The sequence below is a fragment of the Euleptes europaea genome, chromosome 16 (assembly GCF_029931775.1).
Source record: "Euleptes europaea isolate rEulEur1 chromosome 16, rEulEur1.hap1, whole genome shotgun sequence".
Lineage (NCBI taxonomy): Eukaryota > Metazoa > Chordata > Lepidosauria > Squamata > Sphaerodactylidae > Euleptes > Euleptes europaea.
The window spans coordinates 21,854,282-21,879,915 of record NC_079327.1 but is presented as its reverse complement, the minus strand read 5'-3'; the positions used below and the strand labels follow the sequence as shown (position 1 = coordinate 21,879,915).

Here is a 25,634-nt window from a genome sequence, read left to right as displayed (position 1 = left end):
AAGTTCTTTCAAATTTCTTCACTGCAACACCTGTAAGGTTTTATAGCTGTAAAACAAAATATCAAAACTGTTTTTACAAAAAAAGTCCCTTTTTTCCACCTGAGTTTCTTAAAAGTAAGATGAAACTTTTAAAGAATCCTATGTCCTAAGTCTCATCATAAATAAGTACATAGGGATGTGGGAGCTTTTCTTCAGTACAAAATTAAGAATGGATCTATTTTTAGTAACCATTTGCTATTGTCTATTATTATTACAACGGGGAAAACACTCACTAAAAAAGTAATGTTATTTATATACTAAAATCTTCAGTGATAACTCAAATAAATTCAATCCAGGGTAGTCCCATTCATTTCTGTAGGACTATCCTGGAATAAATTGTATGATATCTGCAGCTTTAACTAAAAATGATTGTTTTCTGTTGTAACCTAACAATTTGATTTTATACACATTAATTGGAAGTAAATTGATTGTTTTCAACTACATTGGCTTTACCTCTAGAACTGAGTCCTTGGTCATAACATTTGAGAAATGTGATAGATTATTTGTGAGTTTTCAAAAAAGCATTTGCAAAATCTGCTGGGTCTAAAGAACACCCAATATTCCCTAACCCATCTCTTCTCAAATGAACATCACCAATTTTGACTTGAGTTGACATCATATAAAGAACAAATTGAGATGTTGTTACTTTTGTTGTTGTCCCCACCCAATTGGGATTATTGGATTCTGAACTGCATTCAAAAAGCTATGGAGATTAATCAGATCACAAGGAAGGTCACTGGTAAATAATAAAAAAGATAATATTGGTCTCCTTTTTGTTTCTGAAGAAATTGTATCAGCAGCTGCAAAGAGAAGTACCAGTGCTCCTAGGGAAAATATTACCACGTGTACTGTAAAATCAAACTAAAATTGTAAATAAATATAAACATTTTAAATATTAACACTGGTCTTTCCTGTACACTAATACACCCACCTCAAAATATTTGAAGAATGTTTCTATAAAAAATATTTATATAGACATGATTACTGGAATTGTATTTCAAATTATTCAACTGATATCCCAATTATGTTTCATTGTTAGCTAGAGACCAATTAGCAGATGGGAGTGTTTTTGTAAAATTATAACTGTAATAGATATTAGATTTCAAGGCAGCAATAATCCTCTTTACGCACGAGGAAGAATTATGGCAGGCAGCGCAAAGAAGCTTCAGGCCTGTTAATGTAATCAAGAGTGGTGAATAAACTAGTTTTGGGTTCCATTTTAAAAAATAACAACCACAAGTCCAGCAAAGATTTTAGCTGTACATAATTTAATGGACTTCAAATGAGTTTAAACATGAGTTTAAACCCTGTAGCACTGTTAACTGTAATGGTTAACACATTTTCTCAAACCCTCCCCCCAAAAGAACACACCTATGCTGGCACGAAAATCCTCTCCTCCGAAGACTACGGCATCCAAGTGAAGGCCAACTTGGGGTCCTGTTCTCAGTGTTTCTTCACAAACTGCCTTGAAATACAACACAAATATGAATGCAAGCACAGGTTGAGATAAATTATATATATTGCCAAAAAAATGCTAACTTTACATGTAAAATTATATATCCCTTGGATGAGTGGGACGGGATTGTCAGGATTCCTTTTTAATGTTCTGTTAAAAATACTGCACACCCACTAAAAATTACACAACCAACAGAGACAATGTTTTCGATACAAATACACCCACTGTGATTAAAGCACAGAATATTTTTTCCTTTCATGAATAAACTTTCTAATGTGCCAAGTAGTTTAGAATGACTGTAGCAATAAACAGAGTATTTTTTAAAGTGATAGTACTTACAACTTCTGAATACTTTTTTTTACCCAGAAATATTTAATACTAATGCAACTTATGTAGTATTTTGGGTTTAATTTGCTGTATATGGAAGATGCATTGCCTTAACAGCACTGAAGAATAAACTTTTAATGTGATATTTTTAAAATTTATAGTCTATGATCTTTAACTAAAACTCAAACAACTGTTGTAAAACGCAACAAGTAGCACAGAAAACTATTGAAAAAGCAAATGATGTCTTGGAGCATCATCCTAATATTATATGTTGTATAATCATAGCATGTGTGGGTGTGTGTCTGTGTATTTTAAATGTAACTCTGGTGGCAAACTGAAATATGACGTATGTGGCCGGGAAATTAGTACCACGCAGAATAAACTGCAACACATCTGCTAAATCTTAAAGCTGCAGTTCATTTGACTTGCTTTTGTTTAATATACTGGAGTGAAAACTGTAAATCTCCCTATGTAGTATGTTGCATTGTGATTTATCACAGCCACCTTGAATATGGAACATTATTTGAGATTTTATTTTCATAGTTTATTAATCTTCTTCCTCCTTTGTAATCCGAGTGGAGAAGTCCAGTAAAAAAAAGAGAAGATCAAGCTAACACAGACTCCTACTAAACATGAGCATATATCATTAGCGATGTAATAGATTTCAGGTGGGGGGGGGAGATCAGACGTGCTGGAAAAGAATTCGCATCAACATGGTAGCCACGATTGGCTCCCAGCAATTCAACCTAATAACACAAAACTTTTCTGGGAAACCTTGGCATAGCCTAAGCCCCCACTCTTGTTTCAATTTCATCATTGTTAATATCTTTCCTCCCCAGAAACATACAGGCTGGATGCCAAGAGAAGGCGGCCATTTGCACGCATCTGATCAACATCAAGCCCCATTGTAAGGATGGATAGGGTGGGGGGCCAAAATAACATTTTCACAGGGCAGATGGAAGAGAGCTCCAACACTTTAATGCCATTTTGTTCCCATACTGGGTCATAGGGAATCTCAGGCCTGTTTTGTTTTTTTAAATTGCTGCCAACATAGAACACTTTTTAAAAAATTGAATATTTTGTGACATGTGGATGCTAGACTACACACACACAAGCATGAACATCCACACACCCATTATTATTTATTTATTATCAGGTTAGCTGCTAAAATAATAAGCAACATTATATCTATTTGGAGCTCAAGGGATATAGGACTTTTATCAGAAATCCCCAAAGAACTGATATTAGCAGAGAATTGTTATGTAGAATAGTCTGTGGTAGGGGAAACTGGTATTTCAATCAATATTACGGATAATGAATGCTTTTGTATAAACTAAGAAATAAACCTAACATAGTTTTAGAATTGTAATCCACTTTTTTTCAGTTACTTGCCTATCAATGAAAAACTGACAACTTTATGCAGAAGGGTTAGCTAAACTACATTAGTGGTTCTTACCTTAAAATTGAGCAGACCCATTGCTGTTTCCACAAAAGGGATGAAATGCATTGGTTCTACAAGTGTTCGGCCTTTTGTGTGGCTTGCAAATTTCTCTGTAAACTATAAACAGAGAGAATGGAGGAGAGGAGGGAAAATATTATCAGGAGTTGTCCTCCTGCCCATATCTAGAAAATACAGTCTTTCTAAACTTTGCATTGGCGTGAAAGGCAAACAAATAGAATCAACAAAACCAGAATGCTAATGGAAAACAAAACCAACCCAAACAAAAGCCACCAAGCTCTGGAAGAGGTCTGTTCCTATAGGCCTATCATCTAGAATGCCAGCAGTACTGTATATTTTGAAGTGGAACGGTTTAGTTGCAAAAATATTTGCCTAACACCTATCATCCTGACTTAGTTAAATGCAAATCAGGAGGCTCTTAAAAACAAAGAAGTATTGATATACCTGACATTCTGTTTTGTTCCATGGCGACACTGACATGACTGTGAAAGTTCCTCCAAAGTGGCACCCACGTTATTCATTGCGGCACTGTTACCCTTTGTTCTGGGGGTCTTTTCTTCATAATTTTTAGCTTACCTAGGAAGGGCCTTAAAAAGGAAGTTTAATTCTTTGAAGACCAAAGCTCTCCAATTTTTTCCATGAGACCAGTTCACAGCTAGCTCTGAGCTGCCGGTGGGGTAGCCCAAATTCCAAAATCTATCATCTGGAAATATACAAAAGCCCTCGCATGGATTTCCCCCCCACCCCCCATTCTCTTTCAAAAAGGGAAAGGGGGGGAAGGAAACCACCTCTATATATTGTAAACCTATTATGTCTTTCTAGATCTAGTAATGTGTTGGGAGATAAACATTTCACAGGTACGTTAAAGAAATTTTAGTCAATAAAGAAAGGGGGGGGGACCCATAACCCAATTTTATATTTAAGGAATATTTAACCATTAATGGATATCAAAGGAAAAGAGAATTTTAATCATCTCTCCATTCAGTCTCAGTTGGGTAAATCATATCTAAGAGATTTGCATAAATATAAACCATCAAAGACTTTTCATCTTCAAAGGGGGTTTCAAGACCCTATAAGCTTTGTACTGTAATCATCATAGGTCACAACCCTGCAGGAATAAGGCTGCTATGGCAACATAAAAAACTAATGCTTAAGGCTTAGCATAATATTCTGACTAATAGAAAGGAAACTCATTTTAAAAGCTGGCAGCCTATTTTCCAGAAGCTGGATTAGAGGTGTTATTTCCCCTTTTAGCCCCCCTCCCCAACTTCACCCCTCCCCAAAAGAAAGGGAAATCTAATCACTGAAATCTTTAAAAAGCTTGCAACCAATTTTAAGCAACTTTACATTAGGCCAAAATAAATCACGCCTTTCTGCAAGGGGGAAAAAAGCGCACCGTCTCTTTTTTTTTAAAAATGTGTATCGTCACTATTGCTGCCACACAGCCTGTCAAATCATACAATAGTTAGTCACAGAATGTAAGGAATTAAAAAGAAAAATCCACAGTTTGAATGCATGAAGAATGCAATGCAAAGCAACCGAGGAGCGACACTTCATTTAGTTCTGATTAACACCCCCCCCCGCACACACACTCACAAAAAACAACCCTGCAATAATAAAACGATTCCAGCACTCCATTCTCCAACTCTAGATCATTTTAACGAGTTAGCTGGTATAAACTGGCTATGATCTGAAAGGAAATTTTAAATGGCAACCCTTTGTGTACTTAGCCCTTAAAAAAAACCCAATCTATTTATTTATCTCAATCTTTATTTTAAGGCATTTAATTGGGAAGGTAAGATGGGAAGCTTTTCATCAATATCATTTCCCCCCGTCTTCTTCATTTGATTTTTTTTAAAGGGAAAAAAAGTGGTTATTAGCACCAAAATACAAAAGGCAACTAGTGGAGAAGTTTCAATTAATTTTTTTCAAAAGGAGACGATTAAATGTTTCCGGCCTGGTAAAGTGTTCATTTCAGTGAGAGGGGGTGGAAAAAAAGGAGGAGGGGATAGAAAACAAAGATTGGGGAGGGGATGAAGTAGCAGGCCTTAGCAATTCTTTCAATTCCAGTGCACACCCGATAGTGTGTTGGGAAGAATGCCCACTGTTCAGGATTTGTGGGAGAATTGTCCCATGACAAAGAAGAGAGAGTTATGCTTGTTATAGTCCAATAAGCCATGCCAGTCAAACAAGTACCCATACTAGGGACAAAAGGAAAGCAGGAGATTCTCATACAAAAGAAAACAAGTAAGCCCATCTTTTAGTTGGGCCTCAGTCTCCAGGTTTGATGCTTCACATAAATAAAAATGAAGGAGGGGTAAAATAAATAGCCAAAAAAGCCTGCCATTATGCTAGCCAACCTTAAAACAAAAGCTGATAGCATAACTGAACGTCCTTCAGTTGGAAAGGGTTGAGAGAAATAAATGCAGGGAGGTGTTAGAAGTCAAGGTTAATTTATTTTCAAAAGAGAAAACTGTTAAAAATCAAAATAAGACAGCAGGGTGGGGCGTCCTTCTCTTATGTCCAAAGAATGGGGGGAAAGCTTGAAGATCTCATCTCAAGGTAAACCATATTTGTCAATACCAAAGCATTTTTTGGAAAAGGACATAAATATTCATAACCATAAAATTCCAGAAGAATAATTGTATTAGCGTGCAGTAGCAAAATCGACAAAGAGTCTAGTGAATCTTGCCCTCCACAAGCTGGTAGCACAATAAATTTGTTAGCCTTTCAGATGTCACAGGACTCTTTGTTGCTTTTCTGTATAAGCAGCAAGCTTTGGATAATAATCAACCTCAATTAAATTAATTGTTAGCAGAAAAAAATGTATTTTCCTTTAAAGGATAGAAAAACGAAGGGCCAACTATGTAGAAATTTAGTAGTTTAGTTTTTTAATTCAGTAATATTCTCTGTACAATGCTTGTTTGGAGTTAAATGTGACCATGGGTTAGATGCTACCTGATTTATTTTTCTTCATGTACCTTATAGTGAGTCTCTCTGTGCACGCAAGCATCTTTAAATGATGAAACATCAGAATGAATTTTTATTACTTTAGTGGTATTTCCCAGAAATAATGGTATCACAAAATAAAACATGTCCCTCCTTAACAATTAAAACAATTATAGCATAATTAGGCCTATTTCAAAGTTTTCTTAAGTAATTTGACATGCCAACCATTTACATTTCAGGTTTTTATTGGCTGAAAAGTCAGTCATGAAACACAAACACACCTGTCAGCAATTAAAAAGGAAGAAACAGAGAACTGGACAGGAAATAATATCTGTGCTAATTAAAAACACTAGTTAAAAGCTTCCTGTTTGTTCTTCTAGTTGCCCTAAGGAGTGACCTTTACTTCTCCTCCCCACCGTAATTTTTCATATGTTACTAAAATGTTTTCTCCATCTATCCACAGTTTCCAAAAAGTTCCACGTACACCAAGCATTCAAAGAGAGTCAGTCAACTTTTATTATAATGGAAAAGGCGGTCAGATCTTAACCATGTTTAGTTTGCCTTAATGAGGTCACAGTTTATTAAAACAGTATATAAGAGAGTGATTTTTGTAACATTAAAAATACTAGGCATGTGTTCTGCATGCAGTTCTAATACATAACTCTTCTCCCGGAAGTACTGCTCTTTGAAATATAGTTTTGAAGCCAATTCCAAATACGTCTCGCTAGTCCCAAAGACTTTCAAAGTTAGACAAAGGCCTTCAGCTAAAGCAGAAGTAACGGCAATTCCTTATGAGCTCACCCATCTTATTTCTTCCACATTTTCAACTTTAGGTAGCATCAGACTTGTAGGAAGAACGTTGGACACCAAAATGACCTTCATGTCTTCTTCAGCAAGACCACTGGACACTGAATTGATCCTTACACACTTTTCTGTCTGGCCAAACTCAAATCCTTCAAGTGTTTTCATAGTAGTTGTTCGTGCTTCTGTCTAAATTTTTAAAAAAGGGGAAAAAAGAAAAATCTAACTTTGTATTTAATTATAACTTATTAAAAAATTTAAACCAACCCGGTAGATATCTGTGACTACCTTTAGAAACAAAGCTGTATCACTGTGGTTTGATTTTAATCTTTTTTTATTTCTTCAGCATTCATTTTTTAAGATCTAATGAGATACAAATAGGGTAACTGTTTTGAAGAGAATATGTTCACATTTACATGACTACAAAGTGTCCAGTATGCATGGCACAAATGGAACTATTTTCAAGATGGAAAGCAGAAAGAGTTTCAAAAATAACAGAACGTGTAATCCAATATATTTTAACATAAGCAGCCATAGTGCTCTTGGTATTTATTTGTATATTATGAGATAACAATGCTCTTGTACCGACTGAAAAGCATGTTTCTCCTTTTAAATCTGTTAACCTTTATATTAAAGAATAAATAAAGAGCAGGAAAACTCATGGGTACAAAGAATACCCAGTAATCCAAAATAATTTAGAATTTGAATGCATCCTATATTTTTGAGGCAATTAAAAAACCCAAACATACATTCTCAGGTTGACATATTTTCTATGAAAACACTGAAGCAAAGTGAATATCTATGAATAATTTTTGTTTTCTGCATAACTAAGTACTTTGCTGAAAATGAAACACTTTTATTGGGCAGAAATAAAATAGAAAACACAGACAGAACATAAGCACTTGGGAGCCTCTTCCTTCCTGCCAATTTCAGTTTCAAAACAAAAATTCCTTCAGCTTGGCAACAGCCCTTAACAAATTCTCATTGTCAAAATGAACACTTATCAAAAGCAATTTCATTTGTGAAGCGTTTTTATAGCAGTAGTAAAACTTTAAAGCTTCTGACTGATGAACGTTTTGAGAGAGAGAGAGATGAGGGATGGGGGTAGCAGTTTTAACAATATGTAGACATTTGACTCAAAAATATATTAAGAGAACGGGCATACTATGGGAGAAAAAAATCACCAAAGACAGCATCTAGAACAAAACCTCATCAGTGAGACAATGCAAAACATTACCAGATGGGCAAATATATGTGTGTAGAGGCAGAAGAGGTTGCAAAATATGGTCTGTGTTACATAGCGTGAGGAAACAGTAGCTTACAGTTGTCGGGACTGATCAGGACAAGGTCTCCAAAACCAGTTTAATATGATGTACTGATTTACGAGAACAATAATTAGGATAAGTTTGCCAAAAGAAAGCAATGGCCCCTGCCCAGCAACTGTGAAAGAGACAGAAAGTTAATGACACTCAAAACAATTTCCAGCTTGGAAATTACCAACCATGTATTCCCAAATGTTGGCTTTAATGTGTGCCCATGAGATGGATAGAGAAAGGTAAAAGCTCTCATGCACACATATAGCAGGGTTGTCTATTATGGTATACTAGGGCTATATGAGGGAGTCGTTTGTTTGAAATTGTCAGTTTTGGATTCCTTTAAACAAGCACCTTGCGACATGTCACATAAGTAACCCCCTTCTTTGCTCTCAAAATTGTATTGTGAGATCACAGTTGCTCAGAAGGGGCCATCTTATTTGGCAGAAGAACATCCATGCACACTTCTGCTGAGTAGGTTGCTAACCTCCAGGTATTAGCTGGAGATCTCCTGCTAATCTCCAGCCGATAGAGATCACCTGGAGAAAATGGCTGCTTTGGCAATTGGACTCTATGGCATTGAAGTCCCTCCCCTCCTCAGGCTCCACACGAAAAATGTCCTGCCAGTGGTGAAGAGGGACCTGGCAATCCTACTGCTGAGGCAAGATATCCACCAAATTAGTGCAAAGCATAACAACATCAAATATACACTATTCTGCTTGGCAATAACAAAAGCACACAAAAAAATCCTGTTGTTTTGCTCACTAAGGAAGTACTGAGTCCCAAAAACAATGCAGAATTCTAAAACACCAGCATTTACACATGCACCCTTCCAGTCAATCCTCAAGCAATCTCCCAATAGCCCCTTCACCCACAAGTAGGGTTGCCAACCTCCAGGTGGTTATGCAACACCAGTTAAGGAATCATTCAATACGCAACCACTTATTTATATTTAATGCATATATTTTTCTTATTACTTAAGAGGAAAAACATTAATGTTTGTAACAAAATACAAGGTAAACCACCGTGCATATATTCATGTAATATATGCCAAACAATATGATGAAAAGCTGTTATACTAATTATAGGATAATGTCAACACACGGAAAAATTGCTCAATGATGGTAACAATCTTCTAATTCCGTTATATTTAGTAGAACAATATCATGATGATTTCAACATATTATAAGAAAAACTTGTCAAAGTGTCCCAAATTGTAAATACGCTGTGGCTACGTGGATCCTATGCACCGCGAAGAGGATGCACTTGCTTCCGAGTCAGCTGGTTAGTCTTATCCAATCAGACTACAGTTCTTGAAATCTTTGCTTTGCAGCTCCATATAAGAAAAATTCTTTACAAAATTAACTCGGGCAATTGCCCTGATGAAAAACAAAGATCTGGGCACACACCCCAATGACAAGATTCCGGTTTTATCTTGTTTCGTCATAGGCTTCTTCAGAATGTATATCCCATATTATACGACCACAATCTTGCAGTTCCTGGAATAAACCTCTTAGGTTCATTGAATCACTATCTCCAACCTCTAGGTGGTAGCTGGAGATCTCCCGCTATAACAACTGATCTCCAGGTGATAGAAATCAGTTCCCCTGGAGAAAATGGCGGTTTTGGCAATTGGACTTTAAGGCATCGAAGTCCCTCTCCTCTCCAAACCCTGCCCTCCTCAGGCTGCACCCCCAAAATCTCCAGGTATTTCCCAACCCAGAGCTGGCAACCCTACCCACAAGGGCAGCAGATGCTTTTCTAGGTAAAGCTCCATGTAAAATACTCAGGCCTAGTCCAAACAGATGTGATAAATTCACGCTTCCTCCTCCATATGAAAATATTCCCTGCATATAAAAAAATTAGTACGTCAAAGCTGTCACCCGAAAGAAATCCTAGTCAATTAATCATGAGTTTTACAATGCTATCCTAAGCAGAGTTACACCTTTTGCAGCCTATGGTTTTCAATGGACTTAACCCCAATGGACTTAATGCATTACTCTGCCTAGTATGGCAGTGTTAGTCACGTAATGGATTGTCACTTTCTCACATTAATTGATTGATTATATCTGCAAATATTTTCATATGAGTAAAATCAATAGTTTTGAACAACATTTTGCCTATTTGGCTTTTAGATTATGCCTGAATGTCACAGCATTCTCCATCATAGAAGTGGTTTTCCCGCTCCTCTGCCATACAGGAAAGAGCACATCTTCTGAGATGGTGTCTGCCTTCTCCAGCTTTTAAATGTACTGATATTCAAAATAATTATTAAAAAGTTGTCCACTTAATCAGAGGCAACCTTTTAATTGATAAAAAGTCATTAATTAATTAATCTAACCTATGAACTGATCAAACATTACATCCCTGCTAAAATTCGATGCGGGTAAAATAATTTTTTTAGAGGTAAGTTAAATCATGGGAGCCTCAAATGAGTCTGAAGTGGATCAATTGAGGTAGAAGTTTACCGCCTCAGTGCTGTTGTGATAAATTTTCATAAATCAAATATATCCATCCTCTGCTACAAAGCTCAAAATAACCAACCAACAACCATGTTATTTCCCCCGCTCCATATTTCAAAAGAAAAATGTGTTACTGTGAGAGATAAGGCACTCTGGCCATCTGTTGGGTGAAGAATAGGTTTTCTTAGAACCACTACAATTTAGCTTGGCCTGTTTTAAGAAAAAGAACATTCCTTAGCAACAACAACAACGAAAATCACACTGCAACTCTTCGCACAACTAACATTCTTTCTTGTGGTTCATAAAATATTATTAGTTTTCAAATCATAGTCACAAGATCCCATAAGCTCCAGATATGCTTAGCATACAAGATTTGGACCCTGAGCTCTTTCTGACTTTCTCCTCTTTGCTCAAAGACCAGTCAGTTATGGAGCATTTAAGTGAGATAATTATTAAACAAAGCTGAAAAAAATATCCACGCAACAAGGCATTTCAGCCACATTCTAACATTACTTTGCCAAACTTGAAATATTCTTGAACTCCCCATGAAGAACAGGAATATGGACTCTTCATATAAATAAAAAAGAGACGAGAGAGGAACAGAGATAATGTAGCCTAAAATAGGGCATTCTTCCTCTTTTTGGGGTAGCTTCTGTCACCATATATATAGCATAACTACATCTTTCTGATAAAGGAGCTGCTTCTAGCATATGAAAACTGTGGCTTGCCAAAAAATTATTTTGGGAAACTTAGGAAATATTTTACACACCATATCTAAACTTGATATATCTTGCTAGGGAAAAGCCAGAATGTGCTCCTGTACCTATCTATGCTCCAATCGTTTGGTAAGAAAAGGAGTTCCATTGCACCTATTACACTCCCCTACACACAAGGGCGTCCCCACTCAGTGCAATGTTCAAGATGGCTTCATCAGAGTGAGCAAAGCAGCTGAAGAACTTGGGGAAGCCCACAGTAGTTGTGAGGTCTGATTGCAAACTGAAGGCATGTAAAGTTTTGGGTTCAGCTGATAGCTGACAAGTGAGACTAACATGATAAACACTTGGAAATATGCCCTCCAAAATAAGTGGAATTCATTCTTTTAAAGATATGATTAGGATCTGGATGTAGGGTTGCCAACTTCCAGGTACTAGCTGGAGATTTCCTGCTATTACAACTGATCTCCAGCTGATAGAGATCAGTTCACCTAGAGAAAATGGCTGCTTTGGCCATTGGACTCTATGGCATTGAAGTCCCTCCCCTCCCCAGATCCTGCCCTCCTCAGGCTCTACCCCAAAAATCTCCTGTGGGTGGCAAAGAGGGACCTGGCAACCCTATCTGGATGTGAGGAAGAAATTCCTAGAAAACACCTGAAGAACTACCTAACATTCTTCATGCTTATTTTATTTTTTATCCCACCCTTCATTTTTGGAGCTCAGGATGGAGTCTATCGTCTTCTCTCACTTTATTTTCATGAGGATTAGTCTGAGAAACAGTGGCTGTTCCAAGGGACCCTAGGGAGTTTCATGGCAGAATGGGGATTAGACCCTGATACTCTTTGGACCATACTTAATCCAACACTCTAACCACTATACCACATTGGCTCATGACCAGGAAAAACATATCAGTCACACTGCGCATACGAAACTGCCATAAGCAGAATGTGAACATTGGCTCACCTATCTTAGCATTGTGAGGCATGACAATCACCCAGATACTGCTGGCTTGGTTATAGGAAAGGTCAGATACAGATATAGTGTAGAAACTCTAATCCGTTCTTATATTATATGTGGTCAGTTTTATATCAGCTTTTATATCTGGTTTATATCAGGCTTTTACTCAAGTGTAGCTTCAGTGCTAGTCAATAAGCAATTTAAATTTGCATACATTTAAATGTATATATGCAAATGAGCAATTATCTTTTTTCTTCTCTACTAATTCTGGCAGATCTTCCTGCAATAGGTCACTAATAGCTGTATATCATGCATATACAAGTTTCAGAACTGAATTAAACTAGTTTGGGTTTGCTTCAATATATCATAAGAACATTGCCGTCCCAAATATGCATGTCGCAAAATCCCCAGAGAATCCAGAATTCCTTCCAACATAGTTAAAATATGTATTTAAAGTTAGAACTGTAACTTGTCTAAACAGATAAATATTCAGTCAAAATGGTTCATTCAGCAGGTCAGATCACTGCAACATAAATTAATTGGGATGAGCCTGTGAAAATTAGCATCTAGATTCCATATTGACTTGGCACAGAATGAGTGTGGAGGTAGACAAAAAGCGAGACGCAAATTCTAATGAAAGTACTGTTACAGTTTAATGAGATAGAATGTTTATTTATAATCTGTTCTAAGGGATGCTTAAAAATGTAAACTGGTGCCAATAATCACATTACTACCTCCATTTTAATATCTAACTCTGAATTGATGAGAAGCTTGGGAGCACTGTGACTTCCGTTTCCACATGGAGGAAAGACTGAGAATTCGCCGACATAGGCACTGCTGATAAATCAAGCATCACCACAACGAGCAGACACTGAAATTAAAGAAGAGAATATGCGTGCAGTTGGTTCAACTGGCATCCATTAAAGCTAATAACTAATCATCTTCACAAGTTGCTAGCTCTGAATTATCAAATCTGCAAAGAAAACAACATCCGTCCACTTTTACACTCCAGTGGAAGAGGTGGTCCCTCGCAGCGGGTCTGCAGAGACTCGCCATCTGGAGAATAAATCGAGTGTGAAGTACAGTATAGCTTGGGACCAAGCTCCGTGGCAGCAGCTCAGCAGTTAGTTCATTAGTTCCAAACTTCTAGGGATTAGAGTGGTCTCGATTCTACTGTCGGATAGGATAAGACAGACAGAAAACGAGATTGGAGGAAGAAAGTGACAACTAAGACGGAGCCCATTAGACTTATTTTAGAAAACTACCAAGTACAAACCCCCTAAACAAACACCTTAAATAATGGCATTACTTCAAAGTCAAAATGTCTGAATTAGCCCCCTTGAAAAAGTTATGATGCTGGAGAAACCTTTGAATTAAAAAGAAAGGAGTTCGCTAGGAATGAAAAGCAAAATAAAACCCACAACTTGCATGAAAAAATGGTTTGAGAAAGATGTCTCTATTGATAGTTATTTTCCTGGACTTGGAACAAAAGAAGAAGACATATTTTCTTTTAAATATGCTAGTCCAACACATACCATCCCTCCAGCTTAACAGTAGTTAATACAACCACAGCAAACAAACAAACAAAACACCTTTGTTAAAATGTCCTAATTTATCTAAGTCGTGTTTATTTAATTTATTCAAAACATGTATACCCCACCTCACTGTAAAAAATGTGGTTGAGGCTATCTTTATTTCAGTATTTAAGCAGTTCTTCTTTCTCAATAACACCCATTTTTATGATTAATTACATAATCAAGGTGCCGACATAAATTCAAAAGTTCCTTTAGTTTCCATCATTGTATAGCATAATTCTGAACTCTACAGAGAAAACGCGTACCTGTGTAAATAAATATATGGCTGCTGTTGTTTTTTTAAATCCATAACACATAGTTTTTTTGCAGGATGAATGCGATAAGGATCATAAAGCACTTCATACATTAGAAGGGCTAAAAATAATAAAGTAATGTGTTTTTGTGTCTAACTGAATTGGGATCCTAAGCTCAAATTGTTGAACAAAGCACCATCCCACGCCTGGTTAATTACAGGACCTTTCAATTCACGAAATGTTTTTTAAAAATTCCTATCTAGTACAGTGGCAAGCAGATTGTAGCTTCTGCTTGATCATTAAGGGTAACTCCATACATTTCACATGGCAGTAGAAAATTAATTACTATAGTAGCAGTCAGAGTTAGCTGTTTTGTGACAGAACTGACATGATAAAACATGCAATTATGATTTAATGTTAGGCCCCTGTAGTGGTTTGTTTATGCAGACTGACACTGCTGGTGCTTTTGTCTCCTGTCTACACTGAGTGCCACCATGCTCTGGATTTCATACTCTTTGTCAAAATCAACCCACAGATTTCCTAAGGAGGGTCATTACTCTGGCATGACTCGTTTGCACCAAGAGGGAAGAACTTGAACTTCTTTTATAGGCTTGACATTCCTTCCCAGACATGCCAGTGTCTAAATGGGCAGGTCATTTTTGTTGCAGGATTCCAGCCGCGAACAGGACCAGAACAGATAATCACCATTACTGTCAACGAAGCTACAGGGAGGGGGAGATCAACGCAAAACAATGGGTTTATCAATTCTGTTCCCTGAAATTTGTAACACAGCACAGTTCGTAATGGCTATTCGCTATATATTCTGGACGAATATTCAGAACAGGAACTATTCAAGGATGAACTCTGAAATCCAGCCTCAGTGAAAAGAAAAAAGATAACATCCTCATTCTTCTGTTTATCTTTGCCTTTTTCTAACAAAAAACCCCAACCTTTTATTATTGTGAGCCTGTGTTTTGTTTAGCAATAGCTAAATTGGTTGTCTTTGTAAATTTAATAAAACTGTCACCAGATTAAAACTATTTCCCCTTAGTTCTAAGAATAACCTCCTCTCTTATTTCTCGTTTTAATCACCAAGAGGAATACTTTTCATACTCCCCCCCCCATTTGCTATATACTTTTTCTTTTAAAAGAATCCAAGACAGAGTACTGAGAGCAAAAAATGGCACACAAGAGATTTAGAGCAGCTGAGTGGGGTAGGGAAGGGGGGAAAGATTGTAATTGTGTCAGGACAGGAAGTGTGGCTGACTTTGGAAAGGGGAATAACTCATGGCTGACGTCTGTAGCAGTAGCCCCATATTCTTTGTCGACATGTACCTTGGCCCCAAGAAATGAACTGTGAAAAATAATAAATATTTACATAGCTCTCTAGTAGCACGCAAGATAACTCGGAATGATTTTGCTTTGTGACTGCTCAGTTTATAATGCCAACACACGAATCGGCCTTACACAGAGCCACACCACTGTTCTCTCAAGGTCCCGCTTCCCCTGCTCAGGTCTCAGGTCTAGGGCTTTCAATCACCTACTATCTGATCCTTTTAACTGGAGATGCTGTGGGCCTTCTGCATGCAAAGCAGATGCTCTACCACTAAGCCAGAGCACCTCACTACATCTCCTTCTGACAGATCTTACATCAAAACAATAGTATTTCTTCACACTTTCTCCATCTGTAGTGTTTGCCTGCCTGCGTTAGGCTAAGACTGCATGCAAACAAACTATTGTTATAATCTGAATCTCACTGCAATTTGAAAAATGTTTTTTTTTAAAAAAAAAGCTTTAATAAATCGTAAAGTCTTGGCGTGCACTTTCATCATTGCCTTTTAATGGCCTTGAAATACAAGCTACTATAATTTGCTGTGGCTTTTCCAATGCATTCATTTCTCGTGTACAGTATTCATGTCTGCAGCGTGAGTTGGATCTGCAGGACCATGGGGTAGCAAACCCAACAGGCTGAGGCTGTCCAGGGAGAGGTTTAGGTCATACCTTCAATCCACTATCACATAGCAGGGAGCAAAAGGGTGCTGGAGAGGACCTGTTGGCTATTCAGAGATCACAGAAGGTGACAGGTAGTCCAATCCAGGCCTCCAGAAATAAATGCAGCCATGAATCTAATAATGACACCAGGACACAATGACTCTTCATGAATGAGAGGCTAATACAAACCTAGCTACCCAATCTGCAAATGCTCTTCTTCAAATGTCTTAGAACAGTGACCACAAACTACCGGCCAAGACCCATAGCTGACATGGGGCTAAGCGAACAGCCCCACATTCTCCTCTCCACCCATCTTGCAAAATAGAAGGATCTTCCCAGTATATGTTCATGAATGGCCATTTATGCAGGGTCAATTTTGAAGGTCGCTCAAAGCTCTTTTTAAAAATGCAACCTTTAACATGACTGTTCACGGTCCCAATGCAAAAGGAGAAATTCCACACACACCCCACTCGCCTGCTCCTTGTTTGCATAGCCATTAGCAATCGCCGGTTGCAGAGCTGTCTGAATTTTCTCTTTGAGAGTAAGTGCATCTTTGCTCTTCTGTGATATTCCTTGCTGCTACAGAAAAAAAACCCCTTCTTTTTCTTTCTTTGCTAATATAGAAAATGGTAGCATTTTTTTTAGGGTAACGCATGTATCTTCATACATGATTTTAATTTACGAAATGCTACTGTGCAGTCCAATCCTTATATGTGATGGCACTCTCACAAAAACACTTAGGTACATAAATACAAAACAAAGTATAAGATGTTATATTAGCAATCCCAACAGGCATTTTAGAACAAGTTCTTCAGTGTTACTTTATATTGCGTCTACTACAGATATGAAAATACTTAAAAGCAAAGACCAACTAGCCAAGTTCTTTACATGTCCCTGCTTTTTATTTATATAAGCAATTCTAGAGATTTACAGCCGCTTCCTAACTTTTCAGTTCAGCAATGTCATTGAAAAATGTACAAGCACGAACAAACCCAACTTCCATCCCCAACAGCAGGTTATTATCAGAATAATTTTAAGTGAGACATCAATCTATTGTGTCAAACACAAGAGGAGAAGTGTTACCCTTTTTATTGTCCCGTAATTACCTCTTCCATTCCCCAAGGATGCTGAAGTACAGCTAATAGTTAACCTTCTCCTACCTCATCCTCAGAATAGCTTTATCAAAAGCTTGCGTCTTCTTCCACTCTGACATGTCCATTTCACTGTAAACCACGTGGGTAAGGACTACGTTCACCATGTTATGAACACTAAAACATTCTTGCCACCAGCATTTAATCAATGACAATAATCAACTAAATTAATAGACACTGGCAGTAAAATACAAAGACTCTGATCCTGCTGCCATTACAGGCAACTAGTACCATGTGGTTTGCATCAGATGTAGATGGTTTGCATCAAAAGATAGAACCAGCTTGCATCAAAAGATAGAAACAGCCTATTCAACAGGGCTCCAATTAGCATTGTGATCCAATTAGCATTGTGATCCAGATGGACATATGCATCCAGACATATATTAGATACATACGTGGAAGGCTGTGTCTGCATGCAGATCCCCCCTGCTAGATCAGTAAACATGATAATTTTGAACATATAGTGGTTAGAGTGTCAGACTAGTTTCTGGGCAACCCCGGTTGAAATCTCTGCTGAGCCATGGAAGCTTGCTGGGCGACCTTTGGCCGGTCAAGCACTCAGCATAGCCTACCTCACAGGGTTGTTGGGATAAAATGGAGGAGAAGAGAAGAATGTAAGCCTCTTTGGGTCCCCACTGGGAAGAAAGGCGGGGTAAAAAATAAAGTTAAAAAATCCCTGCACATAGAAAATTAGGCTATATCAGACTTCTACCTAACAGTGTGGTGTAGTGGTTAAGAGCGGTGATTTGAAGCGGTGGACTCTGATCTGGAGAACCGGGTTTGAATCCCCAATCCTCCACATGAGCGGCAGAGGTTAGTTTGGTGAACTGGATTTGTTTCCCCACTCCTCCACATGAAGCCAGCTGGGCGACCTTGGGCTAGTCACACTCTCTCAGCCTCACCTACCTCACAGGGTGTCTGTTGTGGGGAGGGGAAGGGAAGGTGATTGTAAGCCGGTTTGATTCTTCCTTAAGTGGTAAAGAAAGTCAGCATATAAAAACCTCTTCCTCCTCCTTCTAACATGTAGGTTTCCATAAACAGAAAGTTTACCCCCTCCCCATTTTTGCAAGATAATTCAGTCATGTGCATGCACAACCCTCACTTGCCCTTTGTAGCAGTACAGTCCAGGGACAGCTGTTCTACCTGATCCTTATGATTTGTGCAGAAAAGCCTTAATCGCGGTACAAATTGCTGCATAACAACCATTCGCTGGGTTACAAAAATCTTATGTTTATGTACACTATTGTGGCTCAAGGAGGGTTACATGTCACAATTTAAAACCAATACAATAAAACCCACAGATAGTTTCTCCCCGCAAAAGATGCCTGAAGTTCATACCCCATTAAAAAGCCATACATAAAATTGCCTTGCAGCGCCTCCTTTAGATTTCGAACTATGACACTCCCCCTCAGGAAGCTCGTTCCAAGAGCTACAATGGTTCAGGCTCTGGCTAATGCTAGGTGGGCCACCTTAAGTGGGAGAATAGCCAGTAGGTATCAGCCTGAAGACTGTATTTGGTGCATGGGACATTTGTAGGGTTGCCAGGTCCCCTCTTACCTTCGTCGGGAGGTTCCTGGGGAGGGGGAGTGCACGTGCACCAATGCGCCACTTCAGGTTGTAAAGTGGAAGTGCCGCCTGGCATGCGTGGCTGCAGCAGGCAGCCCGTGCGCCCTGGGGAGGGTGAGGGAAGGTTCCCGGCTGTTGCGCATGGATGCAGCTGGCTGCCCGCTCGCCCCAGGGAGGGCGAGGGGAGGTTCCCGGCTGCCGCACGCAGCTGCAGCGGTGGCCCACTCATCCCGGGGAGGGGGGGAGGAAGAGGAGAAGCTTCCCGGCTGGCGCGTGGGCCATGCACGTGCACAATTGCCCACAGACCCTCAGGTGGTCAGCGGGCAGAGGGGCACTTTACTGGGGGTTTGCCTGCCACCAGCGGGCACCTGGCAAGCCTAGGACATTTGGGAAGAGATAAGTGGATCCTAGGCCATGAAGGGCTTTAAAGATCATAACCATTACCTTGAACTGAACTCAGAAACAAACTGGCAGCCAATGCAGCTGTTTTAAGATGAGGAAGCTGTGTTCCCATTGGCTAGTCCCTGACAATAATCGGGCTGCTGCTTTCTGGATCAGCTTCAATTTCCATGTAATGTTGAAGGGTGGGCAACACAGAGCGCGTTACAGTAACTGAACCACGAAGTTACAAATGCATGGATCAGGAAGGCCAGATCAGCTGCTTCTATGAAAGGAGAGAGTTGGGTGCTGTTTACACAGCCCAAATTATGCACTTTCAATCCACTTTGAAGGTGGACTTTACTGTGTGAACTGGCAGAATCCACTTGCAAACGATCGTTAAGGTGCAGCAAAAGTGGATTGAAAGTGCATTATTTGGGCTGTGTACATAGCACCTTGGTAAATCAGATGCAGCTGACACTATATATCCATTAATCTACTCCTAATAAACTTCTTCTGTTGTCTCCTTAAAGAACATTATTTTGCTTTTAAGTACTGTGTAAAGGATCGAACTCGGAAGCGCTCCATGCTTCAGGGTGGTCCTTGGGAGACTGGAAAATCCTGCAGCTGTTCCAAGTCTCTGATTTGGTCCTCACTACCTGGACATGATGGAGTCTCTAAGGGCACTTTCACACAGCCCCAATAATGCACTTTCAGTCCACTTTCAGTGCACCTTAACCATCGTTTGCAAGTGGATTTTGCCATTTCACACAGTAAAATCCACCTTCAAAGTGGATTGAAATGCATTATTTGGGCTGTGTGAAAGTGCCCTAAGTAAAGCTTTAGTCCTTCATGGTTTGCACCTTGTTCCATGTGGAAGAGTTGTTCAACATGGAAGAGTATGAGAGCTTCTTCTCTGTGTCCGGAGAACTTGCAATCTCCCCTCGGAATCCGTCCTCCCCAGGTCATTCAGCCCTTCCTGCTTCAAGAGGGAAGGTTTACTGTCTAGCCATTTGGCTCTTTGCAGCCGTCTCTGTCCCTTTAGGTGTGTCGTTCTAGAAAGTTGTGAAACGGTAAAGCATTGTATTTCGGGCTAACGAAAGTATTTCGGACTTACGGTAGGGTTGCCGGCCCCAAGTGGGGTGGGGGAGTCCCCACTCCCAGCTCTTATTTCCAGCTGCTGCTCTAAGCAGTGTGATGTCAATTCTGGGAAAAACCCAGAAACTCTATAATTCTGCCCACCTACATCCCCCTCCCCTATTCTCCCACTGGTTCTGGCAACCTTAGCTAGGAGATTAATGGCCCTTTTTTCTTGACAGCTACTAGTTTGCGGCTGGGTTCCAACACACAGAGTGCAATCACAATCACTGAAGTATTGGGGTGAATTCTTGGGTGGAGGGCATTTCTCTGTATGCATCCGTTTTCTGTATCAGGAATTTTCAACAGAGCACTGTCAGAGTCATTCTGAAATTGAATAATATTTAATTATGGAGATTTTTTTGCTATCTAGTTTTACTATCCTTCTCAACACCACAGGCTCATAAATGCGCATCTCTTCCAATAGTTAGTTGCAAACCATGCTTTCGATACAGCAATATACAGATATGTCAGCCTGTTGCTGGTATTGACATTAGGTCACGGGGTTATATCAGTGCCCGTGGGTGAAGACAGATATAATATAAACGTACACAGTTGTTGTGGGGTGAGCCTGGATGTCTCTCGACTTTGTGTAGAGGTTAAGAGCAGTGGTTAACAGCAGTGGTTTGGAGCGGTGGAGTCTGATCTGGAGAACCGGGTTTGATTCCCTACTCCTCCACATGAGCGGCGGAAGCTAATCTGGTGAACTGGATTTGTTTCCCCGCTCCTACACACAAAGCCAACTGGGTGACCTTGGGCTAGTCACAGCTCTCTCAGCCCCACCTACCTCCCAGGGTGTCTGTTGTGGGGAGGGGAAGGGAAGGTGATTGTAAGCTGGCATGATTCTGCCTTAAGTGGTAGAGAAAGTCAGCATATAAAAACCAACTCTTCTTCTTCTTTACAATTAAAATGGCCAACAAATATACTGATTAATTATCTACTGGCGTAGCCATTAGTAGCCCTTTCTAGCTTCACAGTATCTTAAAATTTGGGGGAAGGGAACACAATGAGGACAGTTCTAGATGAGACCCTATGCACTAAACCTCTTCTCTAGGTCTTCATTGTAGCCTTCCCACATTGCCATCTTGCTCTGAGGTGGACTCTAGCCAACCCAGCATCACTGGTAGCCTCAGAAACAACTCAGCAAGGGATTTCCATGAAGTCTGAAGAACTCAGTTTCTGCTCTGTGGATAAACCCCTGCAAAATCATAACTGCTGGTCCACTATCATCTAAACTCCCAACCTTGCACCTCTTCCTAGTCATTCGTTTTGGCACATGACACTTAAATAAACGTCCTAAGAAGTTTTCCTTCAAAAGGGAATGGGCTCCCAGATCACTCTAACAAGAACATTATGATCTTCTCGCTTTGAATCCTGCTGAGTGCTCTGAAGTTTGAGGGTACTGAATAATAGAAGAATAAAGGGGGGGGGTCAGTAAAATATACCTTAAACCAGTCTCTCTAATGTCTTTTTCTTCCCTGGATTCTTATTCAAGCTGTTCACTTCCAAAGTGTTCTGCAAATCTTGGATAACCTTGAAAATCAGTTGGAGAAAGGTTAACCTCTTCTGCTAAATTTTTTTCAAAGGTGGTCAAATACTTCGTTCTCTTTTTTTTCTGGGACATCATGAACTTTATTATTTTGAAAGTAGTGACATTAATTGATTTATTTAATTTTCTTGCTACCATCATTCATTTTCAGCTACTCCCTATCCTCCGTATTGCCTTTCCCAACACTGTTTACTAGTTAAAATGTACAATCAGGGTAAGGTTATCCATTCTCTTTTGTTTATTTGGTTTTCTTTTTGCTTGGCTACATGTCAGAACTGTAGACAGTGGTCATTTTTTTTGGTTGGTTTTCACTTGACCTTTATGAAAACTAGGACTTTGCTTTGTTCAAGTATCAACAAAACCTTCTTTCCAATTTCAAAACGTTGGCTTGGATCCCATGATCCATCCACAGGTGCTTATGGTCACAGTTTATGGGATTATTTATTAATTCTAATTCATTTATACTCACAGTGGTGACTCAAAGATGTTCAGATCCTTCTCCTCTCTTCCATTTTATCCTCACTATTACACTGAGAAGTTAGGCTGAGTCTCCGGCCATTAATGCAGGGGAAGTTTGTGTTTGGTTTGCTGTACAGTTTTCTGATCCAAATTCTCTGATCCATTTGCACGAGGGCTTTTTCCCCTGAAGAAATTCCAGGAGTACCTTGTGATTAATTATGCATCCCGAGCGAATCACGGAACTTCTGAGACTCCCCCTGAAAATGCACGCTCCCTACCCTGTTAGATCAGGCTGAATTCTGAAACAGACCACACTCACTGCGAAAATAAACAATAAGTAGCCTCCTACCATTCCCACTTTGAGGTAAGGGGTTGGATGGGAGGGACAGACACGTGGGAGGGAGAAACCAGATTGGGCATGGGGAGAGAAACCCAAAGTTAGGACTATGCAGGGAAATGGTGGTGATTTGCCTTGCTCTTGCCTTGAAGCAGAATTTAAGTTTGTGATAAAACAGCATCCTAGAACTGTGGGGAAAGAACAAGGCAGGAGCAAAGTCACTTCTGAAGATTGGTAAAATCATGACTAATGCCTAGGAAGCCTCAAAGCAGCCCTGCAGGGATTGCAAGCTAAATACCCCTGTCCCAGGGTCACCCAGCAACTTTCCTTACAGATTGGGGATTTGAACCTTGGTCTCCCAGAACGTGGTACAGCAAGCCTATCAGTGTACTTGGGCCAATGTTATAAACAGGGAGATAACTTTTAGAAAACTGATGAGCTTTTTGCAAACGTTCACAAAGAAAAAGTGTAAACCCAAATCTCATATCAATTCTACTCTAACGGGAGCTGGGGAGCTCACCTATCACTAATGCTACCTGGCGAATGCCTGTGATTTTACAAAGCCATTTACTCCCAAATAAATAAACAAAGTATGCTGACAGAAGACACAGGCCTTTTATGCAGGCACGTTTCCCTGTGGTCACCCCCCCACAGACTGCTTCGGGGCTTCCTTTTGATTATGCATGGCTTTTCCACCCGTCAGAGGTCGCCTCGCTCTCCCCACGTGTTTTGCCCACATTTTCCAGCATCTGGAACAGCATCTGGAAAACATGGGCAAAATGCGCGGGGAGAGTGAGGCAACCTCTGATGGGCGGAAATGGCATGCATAATCAAAAGGAAGCCCCGAAGCAGTAGGTGGGTGTGACTGTGGGGAAACGTCCCTGCATAAAAGGCCACAGATACACTGCTTAAAAATAGAGCTAAATAAGATGGTCAGCTGGCCATCTTAAGGAACGGGCAAGTGGCATCACGCAACTTGTATATTGTGCAGCATTGTGTATCATGAAAACTGTGTGGTTCGGCTCCTACTGCGGTTGAAGATTCTACTGTGATGTCTCCTTATATACCACGGTATGTCTCCTGTAACCCAGATATTTTACCAGGCATTCCTGTACACCTTGAAAACATCTCTTCAGCGGCACAAACTGGATTTTTAAAAAACGGAAAGCTGAGGTTTCGGGACCCTACATTCTGTCCCTAATGCCAATATGTTTCCACACTGCGACTGTGGCAACGTGAAGTACACCTAGCCTGGGTTTTTGTATATAATTTTCATCTACTTCCCTTATAGCATTTTTAGATTGCGGTGGAAGAGAACGTTGCTGGAAGAGAGGAAAACATCTTCTATCCAGCAGAGTTGCAATCTATTCCAACGGCATCCCTCCCCGGTTGCTGGGCATGTGAACTAAGAGCTCAGTTCAGCTCCATTTATTTGATGTTTTCTGTACTGCTGATTTAGCAGGTTGACATAGTCGCTGGTCTCACGGTTTCAAGGATTCAGACTTTTTAATTATTCTGTATAGAGCAGTCGCAGTGTCTGCTTCTTCGCTCCCGTTTACATTTTCAGCTGCTCGCTGCTGTTGTTGGAAGGGTTCAGTCCCATCTTCTGTTGAGTTTCAACTCATTCAAGATTCGCCCATTTGCAATTTGTGGATCCTTTTTTTTTTTGCACACCACATTCCCTGAAAGCAGGCAGAGGCCCAAAACACGCTTCGTTTCCATCCTGCCCTTCTGTCTTTTGTATTTCCAGGAAGCTCCCCGTCCTTATTTAGCTTCTGCTATTTTGCTTTCGGCAAGGGCTGGGCAAACCATTTATTGAAGTGTTTTTGTTTGTTTTTGCCATTTCCCCCCTTGCAGCCAGTCAGTGTTTGCAAAGCATTTAACACTACTCTAGGAGGGTTAATTTACTGTACTGGTAAAAAAAAAGAGAGAGAGAGAGAGAGAGAAAAGAAAAGAAACCAGGCTATTTGGAGTGTCTCACAACACTGACATGTTTTCAGCTTGAAAATCAGATGTCTCCATCCCAAAGGAAAGAGTCCGTGCCAAAGCTTTGTTTATATTGATGCCAGGTCCAAGATGGCACAACCGTGGTAGTGACACACGAACACTAAAGCAGTTTGCAAAATCAACGCTCCGAAACGAAACCTGTAGATCCAGCAACACTGACTGTAGAAAGGTTTGTTGGTCTCGTTTGTTTTTAAGTTCACACAGCCCAAATAATGCACTTTCAATGCACTTTGAAGGTGGATTTTACTGTGTGAACTAGCAAAATCCACTTGCAAACAATCGTTCGGTGCAGTGAAAGTGGATTGAAAGTGCATTATTTGGGCTGTGTGAAAGTAGGGTCTCCACTGCTTATGTTCCATGGGATCCAAGCCTTTGCCTCCAACATATGAAGCAGAAACCACCACCCCCGCCCCATGTTTTCTAGCTCTCCTTACTGGACCTTCATTCCCACGGAGCCCACAACAATCTCATCCAAACTCTCTCCTTCCCTCTACACCATTTAGGGTTGCCAACCTCCAGGTACCAGTTGGAGAGCTCCTGCTATTAAAAATGATCTCCAGCCGATAGAGATCAGTTCCCCTGGAGAAAATGGCCGCTTTGGCAATTGGACTCTATGGCATTGAAGTCCCTCCCCTCCCCAGACCCCACCCTCCACAGGTTTCACCCCAAAAACCTCCCACCAGTGGCGAAGAGGGACATGGCAAGACACTTCTCCCTTCCGATGTAACCCACCAAATACATCCCATTCAGTCTC

General features: G+C 40.0%; 1 protein-coding gene across 1 annotated transcript in view; it reads right to left on the bottom strand.

Moving 5' to 3' along the window:
* The window catches only part of CLYBL (citramalyl-CoA lyase), an 87,939-nt gene that overhangs the window by 26,219 nt on the left and 36,086 nt on the right, over positions 1-25,634 (bottom strand). The window contains exons 2-4 of the mRNA XM_056862140.1: positions 7,032-7,220; positions 3,279-3,380; positions 1,411-1,504 (exon numbers count right to left, since the gene is read on the bottom strand). Coding sequence (XP_056718118.1) covers positions 1,411-1,504; positions 3,279-3,380; positions 7,032-7,220 — 385 coding nt within the window. The remainder of the gene's footprint in view (positions 1-1,410; positions 1,505-3,278; positions 3,381-7,031; positions 7,221-25,634) is intronic.